Here is a 23,009-nt window from a genome sequence, read left to right as displayed (position 1 = left end):
ATTCAAGAAGATATGAAAAAAGAAAAAAAAAATACTGAAAGAAGAAAGTTCAATTAGATAAACCCTCTTTAAAAAATTAAAAAGAACCTAGTCCTTAAATAGATCACCATTAGGACGCGAGAGTAGTTTGAGTATTTTAGGCTCCTGAAAAAGTGTTAAGTAAATTCATTGTTACAACCTCATACAGTTACAAACGACGAATGATAAAGAGTGGACATTGTGGAACCGATGTGAAGTAGAAACTTTTAACAACGAGAGCGCAATCTTCCTCCCGAAGACATCAACTTTCCACTATAACATCTATAACTTTTAACAACGGATATTATAAGATAAGTAGCAATGAACAAAGAAAATTGGAAGGATTGCACAAGCTACACTGCACGTAAAGATTTACATTTTGGGTCCCAAAACCTTCCCATGAAAAAGAAAATCAATAGACTGATATCTTGTTGACAAGCAAGTAACCAACTAGAGAAAACAACAATCAATTCAAATGATTCTCAATGTTAAAACCTTGATCCAAGCATCAATAAATAACTGTTTGTTAGAGATATTCATAGATCGAATCAACAAAACTTCCAATGACCAAGATCGTAACTTGAAGTTATGCCAAAGCAACTATACCCAAAACCGCAATCCATAATCAGAATTTGGTGGTTATAGATCATTATAAAGGTATCAAACAAAAAAACAAACCTTGCCCTCACCAAGATGGTTTTTTGAAGTTATGTCAAAGCAACTATATCGACTAACACAAACAAATCCAAAGACGTTACTGCTTAACTGTGAATAACAACCAATGGTGATAACAGATTCTAGATTGACAGTAACAGAAAAGTTAGTTAATGTCAAAAGTTTCTATACCGAAATATCCAAATACATACGAAATCTTCCTTGGAGACCACACAACAAAGGCTCAATAGAATGAATATGAATTTGCTTTACCTGAAGAAAAATCATATCAATAAACTATTGCTGGTTTAAACCGCCAGAATAACAATTACGCAAGATCATCTTGCGGATGTGGATCTTATCGTCCATATAGACATGATAAGATCGCGCATCGGAACCATCTCTAAACCCATTAAAAAGTAAATATTAGTGAACTAATAACACCCTCCAATATCAAATATAAAAGCGAACCACATTTAGATGCTCAAAATGCAAATAAAAAGAAATGAACTTTTCATGCTTCTATAACTACCCCTGTAACAATGAAAAAAATTGAAAAAGCAAGTTAATACACACTAAACACCCTTCATAAATCAGGTTACGACCAGATACAGTGCAAAGACTTCCAAAAAGGAGAAAGGAATTGCCTGTACTCTATGTAAAGTGAAGGAATAACTATTGGTAAACATTCGAACCTGATAAAAAACTACACAAAAACCAAATACACCCTAAATAATCCGCTTGAAATTGACTTCCTTGTAGAACGTTGTTAAACTTATCATATTGCATATTTGATATTTCAGTATTGACAATGAACTGAAAAACCTCTAACTCTTGCATATTTTCCAGTAGAAGTGTGCTACCAACTGGAAAAAACAACAATCACTTCAAAGACATTATCAAATTTTAACTCCAGGTTGCAATATACAGGTGCAAGCAAACCACCTAAAGAAAGAAAGAAAGAAAAAGAAACTGAAAGCAGAAAGTTCAATCAACAAAATCCCAACCCAATCCTCAAAAATGGAAAACCACGACGATGTGACTTGTGAGAATAGGTACTGCAGGTTCCCAAAAAAGAATTCAATAAATTCACCATTTCTATGTATAACTAACACCTTCATAAACAAACAATAAGGCAGAGAACTTCAACAGAAATATGAGATTAAAAAAAACCTCAATTTTTAAAACAAGGTCTATTCTCACAAAATCAAAGAAGCGAGTTGAAATATCCCTTTCACAAAACAACGTAATGTGTCCTTGCTTATATAACAAATGAACTTTTCATGCTTATATAACTACCCCTCTTACAAGGAAAAGTTTGAAAAGGCAATTGACGAAACCCCCTTCCAAATAAAAATGCATTAGTAATTGGAAAGGAGGGAACCCAAAGAGGCAAATTTGAATGGAAATTCAAAGAAAGGAAATTATCGTCTCCTCTAAACACTAATCTTCCTCAAATTGAAAAAGAAAAGGAGCTCATCACATGTTAAGGAATGAAAGTAAAACTTAATAGTTCACTGTTTGCTTGCACCTGGATAGTTGGTTCACTCACGATTGACATGAGCAAAATATGGATCGCAGACATCTCAAATAACGTACTCCAAGAAACCAAACCAAACCGTCAAGCAATAAAGAATCCTTCGGAAAAAAAAAACAACAAAAGAAAAATAAGGATCCAGCACATTAAGAAATTTAAAAGAAACCCCAACAAGGTATGGCATCAGAATCATCTTTAAAATTGGATAGAAAGTCGTACTGTTTGTCATCATTGTGTTTGCTGATGACTTCAACGTAGTCAGCGACCAGATACACGGAGTAAAATCCAACTCCAAACTGCCCAATTAGATTGAGATCACCACTTGTTTGCATTTTCTCCACAAAGGCTGTATACAAACACAAATGTCAACAACCAGGCACTATCCACTTCATCACTCATAAGAAACACACCGAAAGCAAGTAAGATCTCCATTACCTGAAGTTCCAGATTTTGCTATGGTTCCTAAGTTCTTGATAAGGTCTTCCTTCGTCATTCCTATACCTCTGTCACAAATGGAGAGGATTTTCTTTTCTTTGTCTAATTTAATCTGCATAATGTTAATAGAACCAAATACCATGTTAGGATTAATTTTGAAGAAAAGCAGTAACCTCAAGGCAAAAGAAAACCTAACTTCCATATCCTACATGCTTAAACACTATAGTAATCAAAATTGTTAGTGAAAGCACTCCTAACCTGTATCTCTAGCTTTCTATTATCATCTTCTCCTAGAATTTCCTTGTCTGTTAGAGAAAGGAACTATCCAATGCCTGAAAAAAGTACACAAAGCTTGCTTGTTAATTAACTTCACCATAAAATCATGGAACAAAACAAACCAAACAAAACATATAGTTGAGCAGAAAGTTGAGCCTGTATATTTAAGGATTAAGAGTAAAAATGTTAACAAACTTCCGGGAATCAAGTAATAAGCAGAAAGCTTTTTTGAAGAAAGCAGAGTAGTTTTTAAATTATAAATACCACTCGGATCCAAGAAAATGTTACTCCCATGCAATACCTCCCTTCAAGAGAAGAACCAACTAGTTCTCCATGAATAGTCTAGCCAAAGGTTGATCTCTCCAAAACTGAGAGAGACAATCTAATTCCCAGTCGATGAAAAAGAATTTTACTATCAAATAAAAGATATATCGGTAAACTTCCTAACCAGCAACTTGAGATAGAAACTCCCTTCAAAGAGACTGAGTAAGATTTCATTATAATTCCCACTCGTTCAACAACCAGAAAGAGTGCTGAATCTGCAAAGCACACATCCCCAATAACAATTCGTGAACATAATAATGTAAACAAAATGTGTAATTACACAGAAGACCCCTGTAAAAATGTAACTGCAAGTTTACAAAGAAAACCGCCTCTTGAAGAAACAAAAGCTCTCCCACAATCCAGTAAGATAAGTTCTACAACCTTTTCAAGAAATACATATCCCTAAAAGAAAGGTTAAGGAACTACATATTACGACTAGGAAAAAGATTGCACAAAGAGGAAACTAAACTGTCATGAAAAACCTTAAATAGAGGTCCTCCTTGAAACCCCCATCCAAGAATACCAACCGTCAGTGAATGTCTGAATGTGGATAGTAGTCATGCATACCCGAAACACAGTTAATGGCACATTTTAAAGGTGGAAGACATATAGTCTAAGAAAAAAAAATCAAGAAACAAGCTACTATAGAAAACTCCATCTTAAAGGTGGAAGAGACATAGCCTAAGAAAAACACTTTCGGGAAACAATTTATAAACAGAAAGCTTCATTAGAGACACAGTGATTTCTAAATTATAAATAACAATCAGATACAAAGGACCAATGTGAACCCTCAGAACAGACTAGCTACTTAATTAAGGATTGCGGATTTGAAGTACATCGCCTTCCTGAAATGAACATGGGCAGAATAGGACTAGCCATCCCATAACAAATATCCCTAGGAAACGCAAAGCAAACCGATCACCTATCTTCAAAACAAAGGATAGCCTCGACGGAAAACGGGAAAAAAATTGAAAGAGGTAGTTTCAATTTTGCACAAAAGAGAAACACCCTTCCTGAAATAAATCAGCATTGGAACATAACAGTACCTAAGAAATTGCAACTGCACTCAAACCGCAATCCCTGGAGAAAATTTGAAATTCTTAAGGTTGTGTATTCCATTGTTAACAGAGAACAATAAACACTTATAAATTATAATGATAAGAGAAAGCTCCTTTAATTAAGTCATTTCTTTGACAAACTTAGAGAACGACAATTACTTCAAACCTGTTTTGTATAGGAAATCAATACTAATGTAAACAACTGCACCTGCTATTTTGCTAACACCCCCAAATTAGGATGGAAACCACAAATTCTATATACAACTCACGAACCAGAACAGTTTCCAGATTAACACTATCAGTAAGTTAAAAAATCCATTATGATAATATCTCTACCACCAAATTAAATTCAACAACAAATTGACGTACCTCAAATTTTTGTGCCCTCAAAGTAGTAGAAAGAGTCTGTTTGCTTAATGTTGAACATATATATCCGGCAAAAAACAACATAATAGCAAGTTAGAACAGAAATCATATCCCCAACTAAATACTGGATCTTTTGAAAACAAATGCAGTCAAAATAATGTTCCGAGATCTCAAAGAAATGAGAAGGGTCACAGGAATAGATTCACCAAACTGAGAAATAGCTGGCCGTGGGAACTCCCAAGTGTTCCTCCTTCCCGCTCCAAGTGATGGACTGAGTATGAACAGCTAGAACTTAATGCATATCCCTGAAAATAAGCTAAAGAAGTTTTGTACATTCAAAAGTGGGCTTAGTACAAATTTAGAAAGAATCAACAAAAATACATAAGGAACTTCAAATAGAAAACACCATCCAGACAGGCCAAGTAACTTTTTAGCATAACCCATAGTCCTAGAGTAGCAAGGATCAAAGAGTGTTGGACATCGAAAGCAGACATGTCCTCAAAATAATGTGATGTAAAGGACCTACTTAAACTCAAGTCATCTAATGCAGAATACCTTTACTGGCATGGACCACAGTGGAGCAAGTATTTAAGATGATCATGATGTGGGATTGGCATCAGAATCATCTTTAAATCCATTAAAAGTAATTCCCAACGAATTAATAACCCCCTTCAATCGCGATTATAAACTCAAGATTGAATTGCAAAAGAAACCAACTGATCAAGTACTACGATCCAACCCATATTTTTTCCTGCAAAATCAAAGAAATAATTAAACTGAGAACCAAATTGAAATCAAAACTTTTTAGATGCAAGCCAAAAACCAAACAGAATTGATTGATTGAGAAACCCTAGATTACTAACCTATTTCAAGCACCACCACTCAATTTCCAAAATTTGCAATATAAGATCGGCATCGAAATCATAACTGAAGGCATTATAAAGACCAATCAATGGAGAACCCCCACTCAATATCATACTTACAGTCAAATTAGATTTCAAATCTTACGAAACCCTAGATTACCACAAACTCAAATAGCTTTCAGACACCACCGAATCAGCAAACCCTAGATTACCACAAAATCGAAGCCATCGAAAGCAAAACTTACAAACCTAATCGATCTCTTCAAGAAAGGACTGAGGAAGTCCATCTCTTTTCTTCTTCTCACTGGCAAACAAGGAATGCTCGATATCCATTCTCCATTTCGAGGGTTAGAAGTGATTGTTAATCAAGAGAGGGGGAGATTAGAACGCAAAGGCACTTCAACGGCTATAATTTTAGACGAATCTGATGAAGCGGTGGACTGAAAGATGTAATGATTATTGGGACACAAGGATAATCACTATTAGGGGTGAGCAAAAACCGAATTGGCCCAACCAAATCAAGTCGAACCGCACCGATCAATTTTTGGGTCGGGCCCATCATCATTCGACTCGGTCCGGCCGAAAAACTGAACAACCCAAATCGGTCTGGTTTGGTCTCGACTTTAGTTTCTAAAAACCGCCTAAACCAACCGAACCCTAAGGAAAAATGAATAATAATTTTGTAAAGTTAATAATAATTTTATAAAGTTAGAAAATGTTAAACTAAAAAAGAAAAAAATTTAGAAAATCCCTAATCAAAGTCTTCCATATCGTTGTCTGTCCTCTTTCTTAGTTGTTGTTGTCGGCATCATCAACCACAACCTATTCAACTTATTTGAAAGGTTTTCTATCTACTACAACCTATTCTTAGTTAGAACTTAAAATTGTAGTCGTTTCATTAGCACTTCAAATTCTTTTTTTGTCATGGTAGAAAAGTACGATGAATTTTTAAATTTTTTTTTCGGTGTATGCAACGGTGGAAAAGTACGATGGATCCTTAATTTTATTACGGTATATGCAATGAAAAGAATAACATTACTTAACAATTTTATCTAAATTATGTTCGGTTAAACCGATCAACCGAACTCAACCGAGTGGAACTATGTCGGTCGGCGAATGATCGGCTCGACTTTGGTCGACCATTTAGCCAGACTGCCACTTATTCGTTCGGCTTCGGCTCGAACCAAAACCGAAAAAAACCGACCGTTGCTCATCCCTAGTCACCATAGGATTTTTTTTTTGGGAAATAAGGATATTTTCTGGGGAAAAATTTTTGGATGGAAACACATTTATTTGTTTCCTCCAAGCACTACCCACTTCTTATGTTATTATTTTCTTCTTCCTTCGTCTTCCTTCTCACCACCATCAATTCCGACGACCCATTAATTCCCTCGACAACAACTTCAGTAATCTCTCGCCCTTTCTTTCTTCATCCATCTCTCTCTCTCTCTTCATCCCTCTTTTTTCTCTTCTCTGTCTTCTCTTTCTTTCTATTCTTCTTTTTTCAAGGTTTAAGGTAAAAGACCATTCCCTTTGCCAGAACTTAGAGAGAGAGTGAGAAGATAGAGACAGTGAAGGGAGAGAGATAAGGTGCGTTTGGTGACTTGTCTTTTTAGCTTTCCACCTTTTTCCCGGGAATATTTTTTATTCCCCTGAAACACCGACCTTTTTTTCTGCTTCTTTTTTGCATTCATTTATGGGATACATTTTTTTTAGTCGAAAAATTTACTTGTCAAACTTTGTCCTTAATCTTCATCTCTTTCTCTCTCTCTCTCTATCCTGCTCTCTTTCTCTCTCGACTCTTCACTGTCTCTCTCTCGTTCTTCTACTCTCTCCCAATCTCTCATTGTTTTCCTTCAATCTCCTAATGTTCCTCTTTCGATTATATCTCTCTCTGTCGTTTTCCTACTCTCTGCCAATCTCTTGTTTTTCTCTCAATCTCCCAATGTTTCTCTTTCGATCTCTATCTGTCTATCTCTTTCTCCCCCTAGGAAAGCCCGCAATTTTGGCGAACTGAAGTATTCCACTCGCTGGAACTAGTCCTCGAGGAGGGCTTCTAGCGAAACCTTCGTCGAGAGCCTTGCCTTGATTGGCAGCCCTGCATCACGTGCCTCTCCAAGAGCACTAGGTCTGCCTCGCCAAGAGCTCCGGATCTGCCTCATCAACAAATTTAGGTCAGAACTACAGGCAAACACCCTACCTTGATCGGTAGTCCTACCCCATCAGCCCGCCTCATTAAAAGTCTACGATCGAAAAAGCACTCGGCACATAAGCCTTGCCTCGGCCAGTAGCCCTACTCTACAATCCCGGCTCGGTTTGAGTAGTTACCATTAAGTCTATGTCAAGTGCATAAGCCTTGCCTTGACTGACAGTCCTGCATGTGCCTCGCCAAGAGCACTAGGTCCGCCACGCCAGGAGCTCCAGATCTTCCTCGTCAAAAAATTAGGTCAAGACTAGTCCTACCTCACGTCAAGTGCACTCGGCATATAAGTCTTGCCTTAACTGACAAACCCACATCACATGACTCACCGAGAGCACTAGGTCCGCCTCGCCAGAAGCTCCGGACCTGCCTCACTAAAAATTTATGTCAGGACTACTCGGCATATATCTTGCCTCGATCGGTAGTCCTGCCTCATGAGCATGCATCATTTGAAAATTTATCTCAGGACTACCTGGTAAACATCTTGCCTGGATTTGTAGTCCTGATGAGCCCGTTTCATTAAAATTCTATGTCCTATCTTGATCGGTAGTTCACCCCATTTACATCAGGACCGCCTCGATTGGTCATCATGCTTCAAGAGCCCACCTCGATTAGAAAGTTTGCACCAAGAACACTCGACATATAAGCCATGCATTGACTAGGCAACCATGCACCGCCACGCGCATCGCCAAGAACGCTGGATCCACCAACTGAAAAGAGATCGGTATTTTATTAAACCGTCCCATGGAGCATCTTTCCTCCTCGAATAATCCAATAACCGCTGATGTCCAGGTACTCTTTAATTATCATAGTGTGCATCTCCCTTGTAATTTTCAAAAAATAAAATAAACATACACATATGTATACCTGTACAGTATACATATACATATTTATATATATATATATATATTAATTACTCCCTCCGTCCCAAAAAGAATGACCTATTTTGAAAACCCAACTTATTAAGGGAACATCATTAATTGATGTTTGACTTTCAAAAATAACATGGTTTTTCCAATTGTATCCTCGTTAACTATTATAATTTACAATGAAAAAGTTGAACTTACCTTTAAATAAAGTTATCATTAAATTTATAGTAGTGGGTATTATAGGAAATAGCGAAAAGTTTCTTTCTTTATTTTTAGAAATAGGACACTAAAATGGGACAAACTAAAATAGAAATTAGGTCATTCTTTTTGGGAGTGAGGGAGTATATATATATGCACAACTTGGGTCCATTAAAAATTGAAAAGGGACATGAGTTGGAAATTAAGGTGGGACCCTTGGAGGCTTCGCCTTTAAAATTATCAATTCAGGTGGGAACACTTTCAATTACAATTTGGATAATTAATGGGACCTTGGGAACCTCAATTCCATATTTACATTAGAGTAGTTTTTCATTCCTTTACTTTCCAAAGTTGGGAAGTGACAACATAAGCATACGTGGGACCCGATGACATTTGGTTTCTTTTCCAAATCTGTGAGAAGGAATTGACTTGGAGTACTAATTTTGACATCACGTCCCGACCATGACGTCACGTCCCGACCTCTTCATACTACCATTGACAGTACGCTTTGATCTGTTCGGGACTTTATTTTAATTTCTCAAGTTATTTCGGCTGAAAAAATTCATCTTATTTATGGGGTCTCCTTATATATCCCTAGACCCGAATAATCTTCGGATTATAGATACATCTCGACTGCGTTATTTTGAAAAATCGGAAATTCCGCCCAATGCGTCTATTTTGTTAAAAATAATCTTTGCACGAGATTATTGGTTAATATTCCTTTAATCGAACATTATTGATATAATTCTACTTGAGATTAATAAAACTTCGACGCTCCGAAGAGTGTTCCGGAACAGCTTCAACCGTCAACCGGTAATTCGGGGAATCGAAGAAAATTAAAATTTCACTCGGATCACTCCAATGTGCCTCCTCCAGAGCAATCCAGATTGACTCAATAAACGCGACACTCCTCGCGGACAAGCCCCCACGGGACAGGAACTTGGCTATATATGCAGCAAGATCGAACTACGAATTGGCCATATGACTTCAAACTACTCTCTAAGTTTCCGCACTCCGTCAACTTAGAGAGTGGGGGTCAAATTGTATGAGCCAAAATACGTCACCAAAAGCGTCCCTAGAAATCCATGATTAATGGGCCTAGATGGTGACCAAGCCCATGAATTAACGGCTAATGGGCCCGACCCATTTATCTCTGGGCACCCCGAAGCAACGCCAAAGTAAAGAAGCACTACCAGCCTTGGAGGAAGAGGTCCGCCCTCGCCTCCTTACCAGGCTGAAATACGTAACCACTTCAGCCCTGAAAGAAGAGGTTCGTCCTCACCAACAGACCTCCCTTCGCATATCCATTGGGAGACGTTACAATTATTGAAGATCCCGAATATATCAGTTAATGGGTTACAATATCCGTATTAATGGTGACAACCCATGCGTTACCACAATTAAAACGACAACTCATCACCGAGTAGCAGTCGATCCAAGACTCTATAAAAGGACCAAGAAGAAGATGGCACAGATCATCTGATTCCGGGCAAACACATCGAGTACAGACTCAATACTATCATCGAATTCCCGACAAATACACTTGATCATCTGGTGATCACGAAGTACACCCAATACTTTCTCTTTCATACAGAGTACCATCAACTCATTTTCTCTCTCATAGAGTCCTGCCTTCCTTCTCTCACCTAGGCACTATTACGGCCTTGCGGCCATATACAAGGTCTTGTCAAATACAAGACATTATCAAATACAGGCATATCTTATCAGGTGCAGGATCTTTGAGGAAACAAACACATACTTTCCCGAGAAAGTATAAGTACAGGGCATATCAAGGGTCTGCCTACTTTCTCTCTCATATAACCTCTAACAAGGGTTCGTCTACTTTCAAGAGGTTAGGACCACCCCACATAACCCACGTAACAATCAACAAGGGTTCGCTCACTTTATATCTCCTCGGGGCCAGACCCTTAACATGCCACCCACGTGATTAATTGCAAGGTTGGACCCTTAAAGCTTCTCACTTATTTACGATAAATACCCCTGGACGAGGCAAACCAAACCACTCAAGGGCTGCCTCACTCAAGGACAGACTTCCTAGGCTGTCATAATCATTCTCCAATCAAGTCAGTCATCCGTAGAGAGCGAGCTCCGGCCACTCTACGAGTCGTGCCTAAGCTCCGACCATTATCCAACCAACGGTAACAATCCAAGGCTAATATCCACGTACGTTCTACTTCTCTTGCAAGCTTACTAACTTGACCGTCAGAGCCCCCTTAGGCCGGCAACATCCCGTTGTCCCCTAAGACCTCACGGTCACGTGTGTTGTTGTCTCTTTTGTCACAGGTTGAGCCCAAAGACGTCGACGGTGCCCGCAAAATCATTAACAGGTAGAGGTTCGACTTCCGGTCAATGACCCGATGGTCTCCGCTGACTTCTTGACCCGCGATTTCCTACCCTCACAAAAACGCGTGCTCAGAAGATCAAATCAGTGACGTCATAAAATCACGCATGGAGAGGAATTAAGTATTTGCGCAGAAGACAGAACGTAACCTGGAATAACAAGCCACGTGTCAGAACACAGTCGGATCAGCTCTAGCAGAGCTAACACCCAATCAAAGAAAATCTCCAAGTCATAAACATCAATCAGCTCTGGAGTACCGACAGTAAGACAAAACTTCACCAAACGACAACGGTCTAGGTAAGGCCCAAAGAGCTTTACGATACAGCTCTGAGACAGGTAATATTCTCGACTTCTGACCTTCAAAGTAAAACACACGAGTTACTTCTACTCCTTAGTCTCTCTACTTTCAACTAAGGAGTGGCGGGACTCATGATGATGCATAAAATGTCCAGATGATAACTAACGTCTGAAGAGTCAAAGATCATACCAGAAGTCTCTCGACAGCTCGGCTTAAGGCAGCAGGACAGCTAAAACCCCTGATGGTCTACCACACATTTCCACAACCGGAAGGTGGAAGGAGGAGAAGCAGGAGGACCGCCGACATCAACCGAGACTCTAATCATGACGGCCACTTCCACAAAGACGAACAAGGAACCCCACGGCAGAAAAGAAAGCCGGTTCAGAGGTCCTTGTGGTACCGGTCAGAGAATAAACTAAAGGATAAAGGGGCCTAGATAAACTTAAGGTAGACAGATGATCCTCGTCCAGCAGATCTTGAGGACAAAGAACATCGACAAAACTTTCATTGGTCACGCAAAAATGTTCGATGGAAGAATCATTATAGCTCAGAACCATATAGAAAGCAACCCTCACGTCATTACGGGGGAGAGTTCCTCTGAGCGTTAGAAGAGTGAAATATAGAAGAGTCGTCCGAATCTCCATGCTTATTTACAAGACAGAGGAGACGCAATAAGAGGAGCGTGATCAACGAAGAACCGCGACGAGCAGTCACAATTATAAAATGGGGAACCAACAGACTTAAACGTAGAAGATAAAGAGAAGCACAAAAGTATAAAGGAAAGAGGTAATTCTTTATTAATTCATAAGAAGGACCTATTACAGAAGAAATTGCAGGAACATGCTCATGAGTTGGTGAGATCCTATGGGAGGAAGGATGGTCAACCTAGATGCACTGTGAAAATTGACCTCCAAAAAGCTTATGATATAGTGAGATGGAGTTCTTTGCTCAAGATTCTTAGAAAATATGGGCTTCCTGAGAAGTTTGTCAAATGGGTTGAAGTGTGTGTTACTACTCCCAAATTCTCAGTGGTTGTGAATGGAGCTGCTAATGGATATTTTGAGGGGAAGAGGGGACTAAAGCAGGGATGCCCAATTTCTCCTTATCTTTTTGTGATGGTGATGGAGGTTTTTGTTGTCCTTCTTTCTAGAAAGCAGAGTACTGGTGCTCTCCAGCTTCATCCTAAGTGCAAAAACCCTGTGGTAACTCATCTCTGCTTTGCTGATGATCGAATGGTTTTTATGAAAGGTGATAGGGGTTCAGCTATTGCTCTTAGGGAAGTACTTAATGAATTCTATACTTGTACTGGCCTAGCTGTGAATGGTAGGAAGAGTTCAGTCTTTTTCTTTTGTGTGACTAATGAGAACAAGAGTGAAATGCTTCACTTCTTGGGGTTCCCAGGAGGCTCTCTCCCCATTTGATACCTTGGGTTGCCTCAGCTTTCTACTAGACTTTCTTACGCTGATTGTGTGCCTCTCATACAGAAGATATCTAGTAGGGCTCAGTCTTGGAAAGCTAGGTTTCTCACTTTTGCTGGTAGGCTATTGCTAGTGAATGTTGTTCTCAATAGTATGCTAATTTATTGGATGTCTGTGTTTGTTCTCCCAAAAAGAGCTTATAAAGAAATCAATAGCATTCTTAGTAAGTTCATTTGGTCTGGTATTGAGTTAGGCTCTAAGAGAACTACAGTCAAATGGTCTGTTATGTGTTTGGCCAAAGCTGAAGGGGGTCTAGGTATCTGGGATATTGAAACTCTGAATGTGGCTATGAATCTTAGGCATGTTTGGGATGTTGCTTCCAAGAATGATACCTTATGGGTCAAATAGGTTCAGCAAAATCTAGTGAAGCATCAAGACTTCTGGCTTATGAAGACTCCAAAAGACGGCTCTTGGTGTTGGAGAAAAGGTGCTTGAGAGTAAAGGTTGTGCTCAGCAGTTTGTCTTTCACATTATTGGTAATGGGGCTAATACCTCTTTTTGGGTAGAAAACTGGCATCCTCTAGGGCCCCTATATGAGTTGTTTGAGCCTCATTTCAGGTACCATTCCTTTTTGAACATTCATACTACAGTTGATGCTTTTATCAGGGATGGAGAATGGAAGGTGCCTGGGTTTTTGGTTTATGAGCTTCCCACTGTTTTTTCTAGTATCCATGAGGTCCCTTTTCAGGCTGATGAGATGGATAGGGTGGTTTGGAAGGCCAATGCTAAGGGAGTTTACTCTCTAAGGGAAACCTTTGATGCTCTTAGGCATAGGGGTTCAGAAGTTATATGGAAGCACCTGGTTTGGTTCTCTAAGTGCATACCTAAGCACTGTTTTATTACTTGGCTTGTCTTGAACAGAGGTCTTAAGACCAGGGAGAGGCTTAAGTCATGGGGTATGCAGGTGGAGGATACTTGTGGCATTTGTGGCTTCGGTAAGGAGTCTGAGTATCATCTTTTCTTTGATTGCAGCTATGCTCAAGAGCTTTGGCTCAGACTTCTAGGTGCTTTGGGTTTTCAAAGACAGTGTCTGTCTTCTGTTGAAGCTGAAATTGAATGGTGCACTACTTACTTTAGAGGGGACTCTGTTGGTGCCTATGTGGGTAAACTTGTGCTTAATGGTTTCTTCTATCATGTTTGGCAGGAAAGGAATCATAGGGTCTTTAGAGGTCAGGCCAAACCTTCTGCCTTAGTGTTTACCCTTATCATGGATGAGATTAGAATTAAGTTCTCTGCCTGGGAAGGAAGGTTTGAGGATAATGAACAGAATTCTACCTTTGCTTCTAATTGGAATCTCAACATTAAGCTTACTAGGCCTCAGCTCAGGGGTTATAAGTGGGAGCCCCCTCCTAGCAGTTGGGTCTTGATTAACACTGATGGCTCCCTTGATTGTAATACTGTTGGTTATGGAGCTGTGCTTAGAGATGACCATGGGAATGTCTTGGCTTTGGGTGCAGGTTCAACTCTTACTGCTACAGTGGTTGTGCATGAACTCCAAGGGATTGAGTTCGGTTTGAGACTAGCTAAAGCTAGAGGTTATAAGCAGGTGTTAGTGGCCACAGACTCTATGACAGTGTGCTTATTGCTTACCAGCTTTGAGAAGCTTCCTCCTTGGAATGCTTGGTTAGTATGGTTGCGCATCAAAAAGTTGTGGGATTGTTTTAGTCACTGCAAGGTTAAGCATGTAGTTTATGAAGTTAATCAAGTTGCTGATTTTTTGGATAAGATGAGACCTGATGGTGAGGTGGAGCTAGATCCTTCAAGCTTGTCTCCTGAGTTGTCTGCTATTGTGAGTAATGATTGTAGAGGCAGAGTGAGACTTAGGAAATTTTGGGACGGATTGTATAGTGTTCCTTTTTGCTTTTTTGGTTGTCTTTATGCTTGTTCTCTTGTTCTGGGTCTGGGCCCTTTAAACCTTGCTCATCAATGCAAAAAAAAAAAAATTGCAGGAACACCCTTAACCATCGAGGGAAAGGAAAACATACCCAAAAACATGAGCGATTACAGAAGAGCCGTCAAAGAGTTTGAGAGAAGAAAAGTGGAAAGGCTGACAGAAACCACCATTCAGAGATGCAGTCAAGGCAAGAAGACAACCGAGGACAAACGAACCCTCCTACCGTCATCACCTCGTCCTGAGCACCTAAGCCGGAGGCAGTACTGGCAATCCTTACCCCCCTTCGGGTTCAAACAAAACGGCTCGTGGGGTTACCACGACCATTATTAAGAAACCCATCTTTTACCATGGTCAGTATAAAGAAACGCTCCTCAAGTAGGCCCACCAATACAATCATTATAAGAAAGTCTGGAAGACACCAATGGGAGCCCCATATACTTCACAGGTAGAACACCTTTATCAAACTCCATGATAGACCTAATATTATCCCCCTCATCAACTCCACCTGCCCAATAGATAGTACTTTGCATGGTGTTAGCAGCTAAGCCAGTACATAGAAAGAAATCAGAAAGAACACCTTTGAGAGCCAAAGCAGAACTGGCATCCCCTTTCATGAATACCATCAAATCATCAGCAAAACAAAGGTGAGTGACTTTAGGCTCTTTACATTTAGAGTGGAGATGAAATCTGCCTTCCATTTCCTCTTTAGCCAGAAGAGAAGAGAAAACCTCCATCACCATAACAAACAAATAGGGGGAGATGGGACACCCCTGTCTAAGACCCTTCTTTCCAACAAAATAACCATGAGCACCACCATTAATAACAACAGAGAATTTAGGGGTAGAGACACATTCCATAATCCAACCAATAAATAAATCAGGGATGTTAAACTTCCTTAACACTTTCTCAAGAGAGGACCACCTGACAATATCATAAGCTTTCCTAAGATCAATTTTGATAGTACACCTACCAACCCCATCATGCCTATGGTAGTTCCTCACTATCTCATGAGCAAGCATGATGTTATCCTGAATAGACTTACCAGAAATAAATGCTGATTGGTTTTGCCCCCACCATGGCAAAGATAACACCCTTAAGCCTTTCAGTCAAAATCTTAGTGATACACTTGTATACAACATTGCAGCAAGAGATAGGCCTGAAATCAGACACAGAAGCAGCATTAGGAACCTTAGGAACAAGGGAAAGAAGGGTAGAGTTTACCTCCTTGAGCAACTTCCCAGACTTGAAGAAATTCTGGATAGCTATGACAAAATCATCACCAACAATCTTCCAACACTTCTTAAAGAAAAAGGAGTTAAATCCATCTGGACCAGGAGCTTTATCAGAGCCAGTGGAAGAGAGAGAAGGCACAATTTCATCTCTGATGACAGACCTAACAAGCTCAACCATCTCATTAGAAGGGAGGGGGACTGGAAAGCAATGGAATTTAATATATTGTCCTCCTCAGCACTAACAGAAGAAGTACCCAACATATCTCTGTAAAAATCCATACAAGCCTCTATAATATCATCATGCTGCTCAATTTTGTGGCCATCAGCATCAAAAAGAGAGTAAATGTTGTTCCTAGCTCTCCTTTCCTTAATAGAACAGTGAAAAAAAAGGATTATTATGATCATCAGAAGTCAACCATTTCACCCTTGACTTCTGCTTTAGCATTGAGGCCTCAGCAGTAGCCAGATGAGTATAGGACCTAAAGGTTGCTCTCTCCTGCTGTCTCAAATCACTGTTAAAAGGGTCACTATGGAGAACCTCCTGAAGCCTATCCAAAGTAGCCTTTGCCACCTCCACCTGACTAGGGAACTCCCCAAACTTCTCCCTCTTCCATTGAATCAATCTAGCCTTTACAGCTTTGAGCTTAAAAACCAGACAAAACATAGGATTCCCTTGGACATTATCACTCCAAACCTCCTCCACCATCTCCTTAAACCCTGGTTCATCCACCCAACAGTTGAAAAACTTGAAAGGCCTCCTGCCTCTGGACTGAGGCCCCATCAGAGACACCACAGCTGGGGAATGATCAGAGGACCCAGGTTGAAGAAACTTTTTTTTTGCATAAATCAGCAGGTTTAAGGAAAACCTGAAACCTAACAAAGAGAAGAAAAAGGCCAAGCAGCCATCAACAAACAAACCCAGCCCATGCAAAACCCAAGCAACCCATCAAGAACATATGGTCCCAAAGATAAATCACAGACATAGACAAGACTAAAAGGAAGAAAACAACACAAAAAAACCTCTGCTACTTCAGCCTAAGTCTAATAAGACCCAACCTATCATCACCAGCCCACACACTGCATAGCATCACTTAGCTCACTGGCTGCAAGATAGTCAACTCCCACTGTATGTCTAGCCTTGGATAACAAATCTGCAAGCTGGTTAATTTCTCTGAAGACATGTTCAATGCTGCAAGATCTAAATTTATTCATATTACTTTTGGTACTCCTAAAAACACTTAAGGATTGCCAAGGAGGAGCAGCATCTGCACTGTTCAAAAGGTCACAAGCATTCTTTGAATCAGAAGCAACAACCACATATTCAAAACCATGAGACAAAGCAGTTAAGAGCCCTTCATTAATGGCCTGGAGCTCATGATGAAGTACACTAACAGGCCGAGCACCCTGAACCCCAATGATGACCTGACCTGCATAGTCTCTAAGTACACAACCAAAACCAGCTTGATCACTACTATAAGAACCATCTGTATTTATCAAAATAGTACCTGGTGGAGGAGCAACCCAAAGACAAGGGATAATAGAAGGAGGAGTGACCTGAAGCTGCAGATTCCGATTTTGAGAAACTATACCCACTCTAGGGCTACTGGAAGTTGCACAATGCAGCTCAGACATCTTCATTCGAACCTCCTCAATGATTCTACTCAAAAGACCCTCATGACTAATGGAAGTGCCAGCAAAAGTTCTTCTGTTTCTCTCACACCATATATGGTAAATAAAAGCATTAAACACTAATTTACCAAGAACAGCCAAACTGTCCTTCCCTCTCAATAGCCTAACACACCAATCAATCATAGCATTCCAGGAAGAGCAAGGAGTCTGTCTCAAAGCTAGCAGATTGAGGAGAGCCTTCCAAATACCCTTAGAGTAGCTACATTTAAAGAAAAGATGAACATCATCCGCCTCACCTTTAGAACAAAGACAACAGGTGACATCAATGTGCAAGCCCCATTTATAAAGTTTCAACTTGGTTTTAGCAGCTCTATGTAAGACCACCCAAGAGATAAAGCTATGTCTAGGAATATTATGACTAAACCAAACCAGTGAGGCCCAAGGAACAGTAGTAGATACATCTCTCATAGCTTCATAAGTACATTTCAAAGTGAAATCCCCCTTATCATTGGCCAACCAAACTCTAGTGTCCTCATAGTCCAAAGCAACACCCACCTCATGTAACTGGTTAACAATAGGACCCAAATAACAAGACTGAAGATGAGACAACTTCCATGCCCCATTTTGCAAACAATCACTAACCCTGGCATTCATATGGTAGGTACTATCATATTTGAGCTGCTCAGAGAAAAAAGGTAACAAAATACCCATAGGATGCCAGGGATCCTTCCAAAACCAAGTCTCATTACCATTGCCAAGCAAAACAGAACAAAACCTCAAACCCTACTGTCTGTTATGCAAAAGCCTGCGCCAGCACCAAGAGGCATCACAATGAACAGGGAGCAGCCAAAAACACTTATCCTTGATAAGATGCTTCTGCACCCATTGAACCCACAAAGTATGCTTATGAATAAAAATCTCCCAAATATGTCTGAGAGTACAAGCAGTATTCAAGATTCCTAGATCTCTAAGATTAAGACCCCCCTCCTTAAAAGGATGGCAAATAGTAAACCAGCTAACAAAAACACCCTTAGCTAACATCTCTGGACCATCCCAAAGAAACCTCATGAAAACTCTATCAAGCTCATTAAGAACCCTCTTGGGCAACACAAAAACACTAAACCAGAAGATGACCATGCCATTAAGAAGGGTAAATAAAGGATTGCCGCCCAGAACTTTATTTTTTCTTTGTCCAGTTCGTCCCTCCCTTGCACGAACAGGAAAAGAGCTAGTTCCTCCATGAACGTGTGATGTAGACCCGTCATTAACCAGACTGTTGGTAGCCTTAGAGTAAAGACCGACTGAATCTTTTTTAGGGTTTGTATTTACCTGTTCTATTGGCTGTTCATCTCTCAAAACCAGTGAGGTTTCCTTCTCCATCTCCTCGTCTTCGTCATCACTTGTGATTCGATTTCCAGCCAGAAGATACCTTCCTTCCCCGATTTCTCCATCATCCCTCATATTAGTGTCGTTCCCTTTAGATGTAACACTCATTACCAGCAAACCAGATTGATCGACAAAGATACCGATCAAGAGAAACTAGAAAAAAAGAGTTGCCTCAAGAAACCCTAGAAAATCTTAGGAAAAACGTCACTTTCTTTCTCCTCACGTCATTTTCTCTCTCCTCACAAGATTACAGTTTGGTGCAGTTACTTGTTGCTGGCTTTTCTTTTCCAATCTGAGGGGTCAAACCTTCCCATATATGGTCTGACGTGGATATGGGGTGTAAGAGAGCTCCGATTGGCTGGGAAAGCCTTTGTTACCCCACTAATTAAGGGGGGCTTGGTTTTCGTAATATCGAGGTATTGTTCGAGGCGTCAAACCTTCGCCATATATGGGTTTTGATTAGTGGAAAGAGGACCTTGTGGGCTGATTGGGTGAGAAATAATTTTATTAAGGATCGGCATTTCTGGACTCTTTCAGCCCCGAGTAACAGTTCTTGGTGTTGGCGTCGGATTTTGGCTAGCAGGCCCACGGCTCAGCGACTCATGTGTACTTCTTTGGGGGATGGCCAGGATACTACATTCTGGACTGACTTATGGCATCCTCGGGGTCTACTTTATGATGCTTTCGAGGAGGGGTATAGATATGATTCTCACCTACATTTAGATGCACGGGTTTCTCAGTTTATTGGGCAGTCGGGCTGGAATTTTCCTACTCATATGGCAGCTATGTTAGGGTCTATCAAGGTCGAGCCTAGAGAGGTGGTGGTAGATAGTACTCTCAGAGACGAGGTGATCTGGATGCCCAGCTAGAATGGAGAGTTTACTCTCAAAGAGATGTATGAAGCTATTCGACCCAGAGGTACTCGACTGAGCTGGAGTTCCTTAGTATGGTCACCGGGTGGAATACCCAAACATTGTTTCATCACGTGGCTTGCCTTTCGATTTAGCTGTTGCACTAAATCTAAGTCCTTCCGAACCATGACCTTCTTTGCTTGTGATCGACTGTTGATGTTGAAAAACTCCAAATTTTTCATCCATCAACACTTCTTCATTGACACTAACCGAGTTCCTCTCTGTCATCTCCTCTTCATCACCTTCACTTGGTAATCGGTTGGCAGCAAACAAGAAACGACCTTCTCCTATCTCTCCCTTGTCCCTTAAACTAGTATCTTTGTCTTCATGAAACTCCTTCATGGCCGGAGATCCGACCAGCAGTGCCGGTTAGCAAACCCTAGAAACACCACTTTCTCTCTCCTCACGTCACTTTGACACCACATGTGTTTTCTGTGGGGGAGATGAAGAAACGGATTTCCATCTATTCTTTGGTTGTTCGGTCACAAAGAATATATGGGAATCACTATTACGAAAGATGGGATTTCAAAGAGTATGTGATGTTGATTGGGAAGAGGAGTTACAGTGGTGTCTTAATCACTTTGGTGGGTTTTCCATTGGTGCCCGGGTGGGGCATTTGCTTCTAAATGCCTATGTCTACCATATTTGGAAGGAGCGTAACAGGGTATTTAGAGGCGATGTTATGTCACCGGGGCTGATTATTCATACTATTTGCGATGAAGTGCGGATCAAGCTGAATACTATTACCAAACGGTTTGAAGATACTGAGGAGAATCGGAGGACCATTGATCGATGGAATCTTACTATCTCTCTTCAAAAGCCGGTCTATACTCTTCAAACCTAAAAAAAAAAAAAGTTTCTCTTGTTCTCTCAAAATTTTTTTTTCTTCTCTCTCTCTCTAGAACTGTTAGATCTAGAGAGAGAGAGAAGATTCATCACGAACAGACCTCTGTTCGTGATGATCGTGATGAACAGATTCATCACGAACAGATCTCTGTTCGTGATGAATCTTCTCTCTCTAGATCTAACAGTTCTAGAGAGAGAGAGAAGAAAGAAAAAAAAAATTTAGAGAGAGAGGAAGAGAGAAATTTTTTTTTTTTTTAGGTTTGAAGTTGCCGGCCGGAAATTGGCCGGTCGGCGACTCTCGCCGGAGAAGGTGATGAGGTGGCGTAACAGATGATGTGGCATGACTTGGCAGAGAGAGAAAACATGATGGAGGAGAGAGAGTGACGGTGTTATAACGGAAGGGGGCCATATGGGTATTTTTCATAAAGTAGGGGGCCAGGCGGGAAGCTGGTCACAAAGTTGGGGGCCATTAGGGAAATAACCCTTTTGAATAAGAGGAAGGCAATCAGCATAGGAGAGCCTCTTGGACAGGTGATATTGGGCCTGAGTTGGTGCATCTTATTGAAGATGATAGGCTTGGAGTTGTTAGGAAAAGAACTAAATGATGCATTTTATTGTGTTTGATGAGTTTGTGTGAGTTTTTGTTTATTTTTGGTAAGGTGGGTTATATTTTGTATCTTGAGGGTTTTTATGGGCCTGTTGGGGGAGTGTTTCCTCCTAAGGGTATAGGTTAGGCCTTTTTTGTATTTTCTGTTGTTTTTTGGGTCTGGCTCCCTTAGCATGCTGATTAATACCAAAAAAAGACATTCTGGAGCAGTAGTAGCATCAAGGAATAAAGGCTTACCAACCCAGCTAGCTAAGGACTGAAGACCCATCTCATCCCACAACACAATGGGAACATTTCTCAAGTTAATCCAAATAGGTATGGATTTAAAACTTGCCATCTCTTTCTCCACATTCATGCTCCAGGGTCTAGTAACAAATATTCTATTAGCAATAGTCACTGGTTCATGCTCCAGAATCAGAGCCCTATCCTCCTCAAGGTCAGCCTTAATAATAATAACACTCTCACCATGTAGAGTCAAAGTCACATTACCCTTAGGCCTCCACACTCGCATCAAATTCCTTCTAGCAACATCAAAAGCTAGTCGACCACCAATGAAACTACCCACAATCCATCTCTCACACTCCATGATACGTTCCTCTAAATTAGTAGTAGCAAAACTAACCCATCTCACCCCATCAAACTCCAGAAACATAAGAGAGAAGTTTCCTACCTGGAACAAAGGTTTTAGCAAAGAGACTAGCCCAATTAGGAGAAGACCCACCCATAGCAGCCTGGTTTGAAGGAAGCTCAGGTTGAGACCTTTTGCCAAACATCTTAGGTGCACCATACCCACTATGAAGAGCAGCTCCACCAACAGCAGTACCCCCAGCAACAACAGAAGAATGGGCTCTAATATTATCAGAAACAGCCACACGAGCAGGACAACGGAGCCGATTCAAACCACCCACTCCCTCAGACGAAGAAGGGACACTATTCGTCCCTCCAGTCACTCCTGACTTCCCCTCACCCATACTCAGTTTCGATGAATAATCCCAAGCTTACGTAATCCATCACCTGAGATTGGAGCAGGAACCTTCACCTCTCCAATCGCCAGATCCACTCGTCAGAGAAAGATCCAGCAATTGAAGAAATTATCAAAAGAGGAAAACAAGAACAAGAGAAGAAATTGTCGGGAACAAATAGACAGAAACAGCCGCACAGAAATCAAAGAAAACATACCAGCTCCAAGAAACTTGCCCGAAACCCTAAACGGAAACACCCGCCCGCCACCAGACCTTTGGAAATCGCACCACCCTAGAGTTTCTATCTCCTAGCACTGTAGTCTTCCAGGAGACTACCTTTGTTAGTGCCTTTCAGTTTCAGTAATGTGTACGCTGACTTCTCAAATTATATCCATGTATCTTGGTGGTGTGCTATGGCGTATGAAGACATTTAACTTCAAGAACTTGGAAAATACAATTAAAAATAAACTCAGTATAAGCATATCCGAACATCATACGTATAAGCACAAGACTTAACCAACTCCCAACCAGTATATTCAATTAAATGGATTCCAACCTTCATCCCCATATAGTACCCACATCTCTTAGTGCTATACCATGATGCAT

The 23,009-nt window shown here is 40.5% G+C and overlaps 1 protein-coding gene across 2 annotated transcripts; it reads right to left on the bottom strand.

Moving 5' to 3' along the window:
• Positions 1-2,234: 2,234 nt before the first annotated feature.
• LOC147557377 (endoplasmin homolog) lies at positions 2,235-5,903 on the bottom strand. 2 transcript variants are annotated; one of them, XM_086658264.1, is made up of 7 exons: positions 5,781-5,896; positions 5,224-5,419; positions 4,952-5,190; positions 2,903-4,889; positions 2,645-2,756; positions 2,429-2,555; positions 2,235-2,310 (listed from the first exon to the last, which is right to left on the bottom strand). In XM_086658264.1, the coding sequence occupies exons 5-7, from the start codon at positions 2,700-2,702 to the stop codon at positions 2,259-2,261; spliced, it is 237 nt and encodes a 78-aa protein (XP_086514390.1). In that variant the 5' UTR covers positions 2,703-2,756; positions 2,903-4,889; positions 4,952-5,190; positions 5,224-5,419; positions 5,781-5,896; the 3' UTR covers positions 2,235-2,258. The 2 variants fall into 2 exon arrangements, with proteins under 2 accessions (XP_086514390.1, XP_086514389.1); XM_086658263.1 differs by having other exon boundaries at positions 2,903-4,984; positions 5,532-5,903.
• Positions 5,904-23,009: the final 17,106 nt, after the last annotated feature.

This window comes from Eschscholzia californica, unplaced genomic scaffold (assembly GCF_041429995.1).
Source record: "Eschscholzia californica isolate CP2 unplaced genomic scaffold, dmEscCali1.0.p SCAF_2, whole genome shotgun sequence".
In the NCBI taxonomy this organism is placed as follows: domain Eukaryota; kingdom Viridiplantae; phylum Streptophyta; class Magnoliopsida; order Ranunculales; family Papaveraceae; genus Eschscholzia; species Eschscholzia californica.
Note: the sequence above shows the minus strand (reverse complement) of the source record. Positions and strands in the feature narration are given on the sequence as shown.